We start from the raw sequence: 12,170 nt of genomic DNA on the forward strand, positions 1-12,170 counted from the left end.
CAGAATCATACTCTTCTGGGCCCCAGTCAAATTCTGATGCGGTGCAGCTATGGTGTTGGTGTTTCCTGGAGAGCTCACCCTTCGTTTGGGTTCTCTTAGTTTGGGAGTGGGCAATGCTGTCACCCAGGGAACAGTTCACCACAGGAGCTGAGGGTCAGGCAGCTTTCAGGAGCGGCTGGTGCCAGGCAGTCCTTCAGGCAAAGCAGGCAGTGCAGCATTTCCTAACAAAAGTGCTGCTGTGTTTTACAGTCCTGTAGAGATGTCGTGCTCTGCAGTGGATGGTGTGAATGCGGAATTAACTCTTTCTAATTTTTCATGGTAAAGATTTGGACACTTTTTGCAGAGGTGGGCTGCAACGTGCTTTCGGAAAAAGGCATAAAGATATTTCCTAAATTTTTCTCCAACAAATGCATAGATCACTGGATTGATGCAACAGTGGATCATGGATACTGTTTCTGTCACTTGGATTGCTTTCTCCAATTGACCTTTGATGTCACAATTTGTGTGGAAAAGTGAATTTTGGAAAGTGTGCAAAAAAGAAGAAATATGGAACGGCGTCCAGAAGATGAAGTAAAAAATCATGATCATGAAAATAAGTCTGACTGCCTTCTGTTTCTTCTCATTCTTGCATCTCAGTAACGTTTTCAGAATTTGTGAGTAACTGAAAATCATGATGATCATTGGAACAATAAGTCCCAGGATGTTCATCTTTAAAATAAGAAAGTTCTTCCAATTTATTGTGGTATCGCTCGGATAGTGGACACTGCAAGTGTAACGTGAATTCTCCTTCTGAGTTCTGTGGAATATGATCCCAGGAACAGAGGCAAAAAGAGCCACAGCCCAGGTGACAGTGCTGGTGAGGAGGCCGTAGGTGACTGTCCTGGCTTTCAGAGCAAACACTGCGTGCACGATGGCCAGGTACCTGTCCAGGGTCAGCAGGATGATGAAGAAGATGCCGCTGTAGAAGCCAAGCAGGTAGACACCCGAGAGCATTTTGCACAGAGCATCCCCAAAAATCCAGTCGTGAGCAGCGTAATAAGCCCAAAAGGGGAGAGAAAATACAAACAGCAAATCAGAAATTGCCAGATTGAGCAGGTAGATGTCTGTCATGCTCTTCAGCCTCTTGTATTTTACCAGGATGAGGACAACGAGCAGGTTGCCTGTGAGGCCAAATATCACCACCAAAGAATAGAGGGGTGGCAGGAGTTGTGCTGCAAAGTGCTTTTCCTCTGTCCCTGAGCATGGCGCTGAGTCGCCGTAGTCAAATTCTGTTGTTGATGCCAAATCAATGAAGTTTGTGGTTTGGTTTTCCATGGTGTGTTTGTCTGGAGAGGAAGAAAATATGTGTTAAAGCAGAGGAAGAAAAGTGTGTTAAAGCAGAGGAAGCCCCAGCAGAGCAGTGAGGGGAATGAAACATGGGTGGAACACAACCGACTGCTGCCTGTCCAGGCTTTCTGTGACTTCCTGGGTGCTGTAGTGCCCCTGGGAATCAGGTCTCTGGAGGTGCAGAAGTGACCTGTGCACAGTCCTGAACACACCCACCTGGTGCACCTGCTGGCCTGGGTGTTGCAGAGCAGCCAGTCGGCAGCGCTGGTCTGGCTTTTACAGGGGCTGGGTCAGGGACAGGCCATGGGAGCGTGCTGGTCGTGGGTAGCTCTGGGGTGGAAGTGCTGCACAGTCCTGGAGGAAGACCAAACTACTTAGCAGATGGTATAAAAGGTGGCAGTTGCTCTCAGCACAGCCTCTAAACACCTCCATCTTTTGTGGCACCGTCCTGGCTGGCAGGGAGCCATCTGCAGCCTGGTCGAAGGGCTGCTCTTTCTTCCTGTGCCATCATGACTGCTCTTGTCAGGCACACCATGGCAGACTGGTGGCTGTTCACAGCAGGCTGACGGGGTTGAAATCTGCATTTTCCTGGCAATTTGATGCCGTGACAAAGGCAATTTGATGTTTGTTCTGTGGACACAGAGCACAGCAGCTCCCAGGCCAGCAGACTGCAGGGGGTGCAGCGCCCCGGCGTGCTCCCGCAGCACAGCCACGTTGGCTCCCTTCCTGCTCTCAGCCCCAACACGTACTTGCTTCAGTGGCAAGATCTACTCTGTGTGATTGCAGATGCCTTCTGCAGAGACCACATTCTCAAAACCACCACTTCATTCACCCTGGGTTTGAGTTCTGCAAGACTAAATGTCACTGAAGAAACTCAGCCTGTGGCTGGAGTGACACAGGGGAAGGCGCCCAATCTGCCTTTCAGTGGAAACTCATCGTGGGCCACCCTGAGATAGAGCCCCTGAAATTTCTAAACTGTCTTAAGCTCCTATCAGCCTGCTCAGCTGTTTGAGGAAGGGATGGTTTCCTGATATGTAATGACACACCATTCAGGATCCAGAGGATCTAGTTTGAATCTGGGTCTTTATCTCAGTGGAGATACATATAATACAAATAATCTTCTTGAACAAACTTTATTGATTACAGAGTGTTAAAACAATTTATGCAAAAGCAGGCAACTGATGCAAATCTAAGGTAGAAATTATAATGAGGCCACTTCAGTGGCCTCATTCCCTTCTAATTTATCCTGTGTACTTGTGCAAAAGCATATAAATATATGAGCAGTCTAGTAAGAGGCTACTCTTGTTCCTCACGGAGGACTGGTTATGTTCTGAGCCTCCAAGAAGCTGGATACAGTGAAGTGTGGCCAAGCCCCAGGCCAAATACCTGCACCCTGGGCAAGAGTTCTTGCAGAGAAAATGGGGTTACAGCTAGGAGGGGAAAAATTTTATTTTCTTAATAGTTGTAATGTTGTGAGTCTCATGTCTCTGTAATTTTTAACAAAGCTGCACTTGCATCAACATCAGAGATTCTTGTAATGAGGATGTAGCTCTGAATCATGTTTTTCAGATTTCTGTGTTTCAGCTGCTTTGAGAGAAGCTGTGCTAGCTTTGGAGTACTGCCTGTTACCTGCTGTGTGTCACCTTTAGCTGTAGCAGGGTCTGGGTGCAATGGTCAGACCTTGCCATCTTCCAGCAATTCAAGCAAAGAGCCTCCTGAGTCACTTCCCTGGATTGTTTAGGGATGGCAGTTCTCACAGCTCAGTGAGTCTCCTGAGTCCTAAAGGGGGTTTGGACAAAGTTTGTTCACAGAAATAAGAACATTTGATAACTACAGGTTAGAAGAGTATCTGTGCATTAATGGAGCCTTTCATCTCAAAGCTGAATGACCATCAAAGTTCCCTTTCCCTTCTTATGGTCCAAGACAAGGTTTCCCTTTTGAAATGTCTGAATAAGTAAGCGTGGTGCTGTCCCTGCCCTCACTCTCCTCCTCCTCACAAACAGCAGGCAGTCTTTGTCAGATAGCAGAAGAAACTGCTTAATGACTTGCAGTCATCTTTGAAGTATGTGTCAGCAGCATCTAGGCCACTTCATGGAGAGAGAAGTACAGTGTGGCACAGGGTAAAACTGAAACTTAAATGAAGAAAAAGAATAGCCCATATCCTGATAGCAGGTGTTGCATGAAAGGTGCCCCAGCTTTCCTCCCAATGGCTCTACCTCTTTAACTTTGCCTTTCCAGAAGGAGTCTGTGGAAAGGCAAAACTACAGAGCAGCCTGTGCACAAACACCAAAGACATCCTGGGGAGCAAGCATGAAAGTACACACTTCTCTTGAGTTACCAAGAAGGCTGAAGGAAAATATGCAGGTGTAAACCAAATGCTGTATGTAAGACTCTGAGCTCATAGTTTCACCCAAACATCTCTTTTCATGTGGTAGTGACTACATGACTTCTTTCAGTACATGACTGGGAAGGACAGTTCCTTCCAAAATTAAACCTCGCTTTGAGCACCTTTTCCTCTTCTGTAACAACTGAGCACTAGAAGCACCTCTCAGAATTGCTTGCCTCCTAACTGATGAGTTTTTTTCAACCCTGCAGAACTTTCAAGGTAAAATATTTGCTGGGCTTGAAAAAAAAAAGGCTTAATTCTCTGTGAACCCTGTGGGTCCAATTGTCTCCATTCTCCACCAAAACCAGACAGAGAGTCTTGCAAAGATTCTGAGCTTTTCTGCGGTTAGATAGAGTTGGTCTGCACAGCCACAAGACAAAAGCAGTGGGATGTGCTCTTACCTACACGAATGTGCAGTAAAAGAGTAGCATAAGCACTGAAAATAAGTGTTCAAAGAAAGAGAAACTTGTGACTGCTATTAAGTTCAGCTTTCTCCAGATGAAGACTGTACGTCTAAGAGGGCACAGACACTTCTTTTGGGTAGAGTAAGTTCTGTGCTTGTATCTCTCTCTGTTCAAGGGTTTTTTTCACTGTCTCTGCTTAAAGTACTTCAGGTGAAACATTGACTTCAGCACAATTCAATCAACAGTTGTAGTGACAGCCATTCTGGGGATGAGCTCCAGTGTAACTAGAGAAGGGTGATAGCCTGGAGTGGGGACTGACAACATGTCGTAGGATCGTGCCCCTGCCGTGTTATTGCTTTGAGGGTCTCCACACAGAGAAGTTCAAGCCCACTGCCCTGTGGCAGCTCTTCTGCTAATACCCAAGTGGCAAGTCTCATTTATCCAAGCAGAGGAGATCAGCTCTGCTTGTGTGTGAGAATGATACAGTTCCAGAGTGGTACTGATGAGTTTTATTCATTTAAAACCTCATTAAAAAAAATTGCAAAGCACATCATGACTAGCCACAAAACTGACAGCTCTAGTTGAGAGATGGAGTACAGGCTTTCTAATTTGGTGGCTCAAGAGACACACCAAAAAGAGGAACCAATCCCAAAGAACATTTCCCTCCATAACATGATAATGAAGCACCACCTTTAACTGATTAAATGCTTGAATAATACAAAGAAACAATGAGATAGGATAGGGATGATGAACATCTGCCATCTGCATCTGATAGAGCAAGATGTGGCTTAGATTTGGAGAGGTTAGATTAAGTGTGAAGCATTTAATGTCTTATTAGATTATAGCCTTAGCAGAATACATTTTCAGGCTGACCTCCTGGAGCAGCATCAAAACCAAGACCCAGTAGGTTTCTAGTACAAAAAAATGATAATAATATTCTACATCATTTGTCAAGTTCAATTCTCTGCTCTCACACTGAGCCTCATCCTGCATGGTAAGCTAGTTACAAGACCCAATTATTCTTCAAGATAGTATCTCTGCTTGGATAGTAGCTCTACTGCCACTGTCCTTAGGCACATAGACTTCCCCACCGAGTGAATCTATATCTCTACAAATTTATAGGCCAAAAAAGGAAAAAAAAAATGAGCTACTCACTGGTTTATCAAGCTTGTTTTGTCTGACTGTGTCTTCTCCTTCTTTGTGAAGAAGCACATAGCTAAACCCTATATCTGCAAATAGGAAGCTTCATTTCCTGCGTGATCGGTTGCGAAAACTTTACAAGAACCAAGGGTATGGTTCTTCTTTTCTGAAAACGCTCAGTTTCCATGCTGAATTCAGAACTGCCACATCTTCTTCGTACACCATCTCCCTCTGGGTTGCTGTCTGAATTTCAAATTTTAATTTGAAATTTACGTTTTTTTACTGCTCAGAACATCTTTTCCTACTCAATGTGCAGGCTGCTAGTTCAGAGTTTAATCTTCTGTGAACCACTATGCCCAGTAAAGAAACACTTGACTTGCAGGATCAAAACTGCCTAAGGCACTTCATTTTCACTGCCCCATGACAAAGAGGGCCAGTGGCCTGGAGAAGGGGCTTGTCTCAGCTCCAAGAGTGGGAGTCCTTTGGAGACCATTGCCCAGGGGCTACGTGTGGGTGGAAGTGTCTGGAGGTACCAGAAGTAATCCTTGCCCTCTTCTCACCCTGTCTTGTGACACTGTGGCTTCCTTCTGCCTTTTTCAGGGACTTTCTGGAGTCTCCAAGCTCCTTCTTTTTCTGTGCTCTATCAGTTTGCCCAAGCAAAAAGCAGTTACGGCTGCAACTAGCAGAGCCAGCCTGGAAGTGATGGCAGAAGTTTTGGAAGCTTGGCAAACGTGGCACTTTGGGATTGTCTCCCTCCCATGCAGGAGAGGGAAAAGACCTGGTTGTACAGCAAGCAGCCTGATGCAGACAGTTCTCTCCAAACAAATACAGGAGAAAAATCTGTGCACAAACCTGCACGCATCCATAGATCGATAGAACTGCTACAACTTCTTTTTGTAAAGAAGTTATATTCTCAGGAATGGACAAATCCTTGTTTTAATCTTTTCTCTTATACAGATCAATCTGGAGGAAGGTCCCAGAAGAAGTCACCCTTGGAAGATCTACATGATGGTTTTGCAGTCTGGGAGGTAAGCAGCAATCTTGAGTTTAACGCAATGACTGTGATGGATCCTTGTGCTGGGGGATGAGTGGCTCATGACTCAAAACTGCCTCTAGTCTGAGAAAGGAAGCACAATTTTTCACACATTGGTTTGGAAGAGTTTTAATTCTTTGTGCCCCTTAAGTCTGGGCACTTAGATTGAAGACAAGTGGCCAGTGTTAGGGTAATATCTGAGTGCTTTGCAAATATTACAGTATTTGTCTTCTCACCACATTTCTGAGATGAATGAATGCCATTATCTCAGGTTTTTTGTAATGAAGAAGCAGAATTGCCAAGAATATAAATGGTATTGTCAAGCATCTATTAATTTGGGGAACCTGGTTTGTGAACAGTGTTCCTCCAGAGCAAAGTATTATGCTGGGGCATGGGTCCCATCTCTTGTAGCTCCTGGTTCTTGGTCTTCACACTGGGCCCTGGAACATGAGGAACACAGCCTTAGAGGCCATCTATGAAAATCCACATTTAAGTGGAGAGGGAAGGTGCTTAATTTATGTGCTAGAAGTAGACACTTCAGAGTGAGCAGGATAAATTCGGGCCAAAGTGCCTAAATTCCTTGGTGGAACTTGTGCCTGCCCTCTGACAAGCTTGCAGATTCCTGTAGTATTTGTGGCACAGGACCTGCCCCTCTGAAATGTGAGCCTTCCCTGGTATTGCTTCCCAGATATCTGCAGGACTGCTCGATGAAACTGGATCCAAAAGATACAACCAGCTCCAGATAGTCCTCAGTCATCTCAGGGACTGGCCTCACACTCCTGTGCACCCATGTGGTGGAACAGATGCTTTATGTCTGAGGAAGCTCCCCCTGGAGTGTCCAGCAGCCCAGGACTAGGTTGTTGGCCACACTGCACCAGTTTGTGGACATACTGAATCTGACCCAAGCATCTTCCAGCAGGCTTTATTTATGGCATGAAGACACCATTGCTATAGTAACTTCTGTGGAGAAAATACAAGGAAACACTGGGCTTCAGGTAAATCAGCACACCCTCCTTTCTCAGCTCCCACAGCAAACTGAGCACAGCACAGCTCCTGCAGCCCCCAGGCTGTGCTGCTCTCCACCTCCAGCAGCTGGGCACCGCTGTGCTGTCTGCTGTGTGACCGTGTGCTACATTTTACTGTGTTACCTTTCTCTTTGGTTTTAAAGGCAGCACTAATTGCTGTCTCATAACAGGAGTGAAAGAGCCTTGTCCACCAGCGAGGTGCTGTGCCCCTGCTCTGCTGGCTTGTGGATGGGCTGCTTGTGGCACTCTGCAGGCCAGGAGGAGTGCTAGCAGGGGTGACGTGGGGCCACGCCCGTCCCTGGGTGGCTCTCAGAACTCATTGCAGGGCTTGTTCTATGCTGGTATCTTTTGCTCAAACCAACTAGTCTGCTGTTCTTGGAAGAGATTGTGTAAGTGTTAAGATGAGAGCAAGCCACAGAGAGCTGATAAAAATAACTTCAACTGAAAAGCCATTTGAGCAAGAGAATTCAAAGGAAAGCAGATATTTCTGCCTAAGCTGTATTAAAGTATGCTGGGATAAAGCCTGACATAAAGCTTTAAGTGAATCTTAGCAAAAAAATCTATCTGTATTGCCTGAAGTGCACTTGGATGCCACTAAAATCTCAAAACCAGACTGTTGCTGGCATGTTTCTTCCAGGAGTGAACATCACACACTGATGATGCGTTTCACAAGACTCCTTCAAGTCACAGCAGATTTTCAATGTTATTAGCACTTGTCCTTGGGTAGTGAAGAAGTTTATTGCCTGTTGCTGCTTTTCACACTGACGAGGGACCACTCCTTATCTTGTAGTTGTTCATATGTTAAAAACATTAAACATGAAATACTTACACAGTGGTCACCACTGACACTTCCAGCTTCCCTCCCTTCACTCATTTCATTGAAAAGACTGTCAGGTAATCTGGGTCCTGTGGTTTTTTTCCTTAAAATCAAGGAATCCCTTCTGTGATATAGACTAGCATTTTCTCTGGCAGAGCAAAAAGCCTAGAAAAATTAGGGCAAAAGGCTCTGGCCATCCTTCAGAGCTGTGGCAAGTGAGAACACAATTTATCAGCTAGCTTGAGAATCAGGGTGAAGGAGGAGAAGAATAGGATGACCCATTAGGAAGGGAGGCAGTCTAACCAGTTGACACTGGAGTGCACTGGGATGGATGAGAGAGAACATCTGAGAAGGAAAGAAACTGCTGACAGAGAAAGAGAGAGGGAGAGGTTGGTCATGGAAGTCATCTAAGGGCCACCAGAGTTTCAGGAGGCCTCTGATATTTTCAGGTTCTTAAAGGAAGTTGTAGTGAGGCCAGCTTCAGAACTTAGTAGTGTTTCCACCACTTCTGTTTTCAACAGAAAATTGTAAACCACAGAAAGTTTTGTGTCTCACTTCTGGGTTAATATATTAATGCATTTGGGGTTTGCAATGGATAATGTATTTGGGTTATAATGTATTTCTAATTGAGAAGAGCAAAGCCCACACAAGATGTTAGAAAGCAGACTGTGCGAGGTGTGTTTCTGTGGCCAAGACTGGTGTAAGGATGACAGGTAGTTACAATGTCTGGCCACAAATGAGAAATATTTTTGGCTGATCCAACTCTTCTTTCTATCTTTACCTGCCACAAGTTAATAAGCAGTTCTTACCTGGATCTTTTTAACACTGATGTCAAGCCCTGGAAGAAATAATGCAAATCCCAATGATTGTTGTGACCTGTGTCACTAAATTTAGTGGTGGATCTCAAACTTGTGACAGAACCTGGCTTTAAATTGATTATTGAGCACAGACCTGTGAAATCTCAGCTCTTTTACCAATTTTACTTTGTGCTAGAACCCTTAAAACTGAGAAGAGTGCATCTGCTCCCTGCTTTAAACCAGGGAGAATATTATATCATCTGCAGAAGAAAGCAGATTGTCATTCATAAGTTTTTTTCTTAAAAAAAAATGTATAATAGAAAAAAAGACAGAACCTGCTTGATGGTAGTAGGCTACTGTTTAAGTGCTGTTCCCTAGAACTGCCCCAGTGCACAGAAATGCAAAATATTTTGAACATTGCATGGTGTCTCCATAGATTCTTTCCCTGGCATATAAAAGTAGCATAAAATCCTGTGGATTTACAACATTAAAAATCACATTTCATGTTTAGAGAAGAGGCAAAATGCTTCTGAGAGCTCTGCTGTGTGTGAGTATTTGGGGTGATGCTGGGTATTTTTGTGTCTCTCATAAAATAAAAGGGACAAAATAGCTTATTGTGTTATTCCTTTCTGCAGCCACATCAGACAGAGGAAGAGCCTTCTGAAGAGAAAGTGTCCTAAGAATCCACAGTCTTCAGCTGTGAGTGATGGGCTGTGCTTGAGCTGAGGAGGCAGGGTTTGGATCTACCCTTCTGCAGTCTTCAACACCAGTCTGTCAAATGTAGCAGTGGGAGATGAAGAAGAGGAGGAAGAAACTTCACAGTAAGTCGAGACAAAAAAAATACTTTTTTACTTCTTTGGTTAAAGCTTCACATTTCATTTGGGCTAAATTCTGGTGTTACACACATAGAGCAGGATTTCAGTGGGAGCAGGACAAAAAAATAATAATAGAAAGCAAAAAGCTTGGCCCTTGTCTTGTAACCCAGAGAGAATCCACGTCTCCTGCTGCAAACATTGCTGCATCACTGGTGCAAGAGTCTCTGGGTGACATTTTAGGTTCCCACTTGCAGAGTTTAATGGTGGCATTGGAAAGAACTGTGCATGTTCTGGGGCACAGCTGGTGTGTGTCACTTGGAATGGCACAGCCACCTGAAAAGGGCTTTGAAAAATCACAGTGCTCTTGACCATCTTGTCTTTTTGGAATCTGAAATTCAGCAAGGCAAGTAAACAATTAGTGAAATATAAGAATTTAGGGACCTCAGCCCTTATTCCTTGTTATTTCTGCTGACCAATAAGGTTGCAGATTTGATCCAAAGCCGTATTCTAAAACAAGAGAATCCTTAAACACTATCTTAACCTAAAACCAGTCATTGTTTGGGTTTGGTTTGGTTTTGTTTTGTTTTACACCACTGTTGACAAAACAAAGTGATCAGGGCAAATGGTTTGCTGTGTCACACGTGCCAAATTTCAGTCAGCAAAAAAAGCTGCCAGGTATGAAATGATTTTTCCCTAAAACCTAGAGGCCTAAAAAATTGCAGATCTCTCTTCAAAGATACTTTACACCATTAAAGGCAGCTCCTTGGTGCTGTCAGTCCCGGGCAGTCTGGATTGGAGCAGGGCCCCCTCTCCCATCAGTGCCTGGTGTCTCCTCCCTGCAGCCAGGACAGTTGGCTCCTCCCTGCCAGGTTTTATGCTAAGCTGCAGTGCTGCAGCTCATTGGGAAAGTGTCCACGTGTGGCAGCTGGCCAGAAAACATCTCCATCCTCCTTCCTCCTCAAAACACCAATTAAAAAAGAATGTCCATATAACTTCTGTTTCTTCTCCCATCTTCATCTGAAACCTCAACAGGTAAGGTGATGGTAAATGTCACTGAACATTCTAAACAGAAATACTGTTATCCAAACTCCAAAATTCTGGCCACCAGCAATATACCTGACCTGACATGCTGGCCCATAGTTCTTTAAAATGTTCATTACTGTGCCTGTGCAGTACAAAAACTCCACAGAAATACACAAACAGATGAAATAACTATTTTCTATACTGTGCAGCTAATGATAAGAGTATTTTGGCACTGAGATTAGAAATTTATTTGAATTTTTTAGGAAACAAAAAAAAATGCAATTATACTTTCAGAAGGAAATGTAGAACTAAGAAAATGTAATTTGTATTACTTAGAAAATACAGTATTTGCCAATGCCCAAGTTGTGTTTTTCCTGGTTTCAGGTGCTCTCTTGATTAACTTCTAAAGTTTTGTTTATGGCAGTATTACCTTAGTAGGACTTGGCAGTGCTGGGTTTACAGCTGGACTCAATGATCTTAAAGGTCTTTTCCAAACTAATGATTCTGTGATTCTGTGATTCTACCTCAACATAAATGTTATTTTTTCACTGAATTTTTATTGGGATTTTGAGAACAAATCTTTCTGAGCAGGAAGTGGAGGCTCTCTTCTTTTGCAGAAGACCTTGAGGGTGCCTCTCAGCTCCATCAGATGTATTTTACATGATACCAGCTCAAAAATCAGTAAAAACATCTTTTTCTGGTCTTAACCTAGGCTTGTGAGTCATTAGAAAGAGTTCCAGGAACCAAGACAAGGAGGGGCAGTTAGTGCCTTTATTCAAGGAAAGCATTTCTAAAGCAGCAGGAAGTGCTGCCGTATGGAAGAAGAGGCAGGGCCCCAGTGCTGCGTGCCCGCTGGTGGTGCTGGTGAGCCCTGGGGGCACGGGGCCGGGGGTCCCCCTCCTCCCGGGGTGGTGCAGCCGACCAGGCTGCTTGGGGGACTCCACACTCGAGTGTCTGAGTCCCTGCGGGTGGCCAGGGTGGGGAGCTCGGGGTTTGGAGGGCGTCACCACCGAAGGCTGCTCTGGGCAGGGCTGTGCTGCCAGTGTCCCCCAGCGAAGCAGCAGGACCCTGAGCTGAGTGGCCTGGTTGTCTGAGGGCTGGTGCAAGAGGGCAGCAGTGGCGGTGGCTGAGGGGGTTCCCTCTCTGCAGTGTGGAGCAGTGCCATGCCTGTCCCCTTCCCTGCCTCCCAGAGGGTGCCCCACGCCCGGCCCAGGCTGTGCACAGCCTCCACAGGGGAGTCAGAAGCCATACTTTCAGCAGAGGAGAAAATAAGTGCTAGAGGAAGCGCCCTGCTTGATGAAATGTATTAAAGGAGCTCTAAAGCTTAATAAAAAAATCATTCTGTGGCAAGCTTGTAGGGTCACCATCTTAGAAAGGCTGTGGTGCTCTCAGGAGAGCAGCGTT

The 12,170-nt window shown here is 44.9% G+C and overlaps 1 protein-coding gene across 1 annotated transcript; it reads right to left on the reverse strand.

The window, feature by feature from the left end:
• Nucleotides 1–243: 243 nt before the first annotated feature.
• On the reverse strand, nucleotides 244–1,314 carry LOC103769860 (C-C chemokine receptor type 5-like). The gene has a single exon (XM_008937098.1). The coding sequence runs from the start codon at nucleotides 1,312–1,314 to the stop codon at nucleotides 244–246; it is 1,071 nt and encodes a 356-aa protein (XP_008935346.1).
• Between the last annotated feature and the right edge of the window lie 10,856 nt (nucleotides 1,315–12,170).

This window comes from Merops nubicus, unplaced genomic scaffold, assembly GCF_000691845.1.
Source record: "Merops nubicus isolate BGI_N331 unplaced genomic scaffold, ASM69184v1 scaffold22183, whole genome shotgun sequence".
NCBI classification, from domain to species: Eukaryota; Metazoa; Chordata; class Aves; order Coraciiformes; family Meropidae; genus Merops; species Merops nubicus.

Excerpts from the sequence above, each read along its gene's own strand:
- LOC103769860 (XM_008937098.1), bottom strand. The coding sequence starts at position 1,314 with ATGGAAAACCAAACCACAAACTTCATTGATTTGGCATCAACAACAGAA.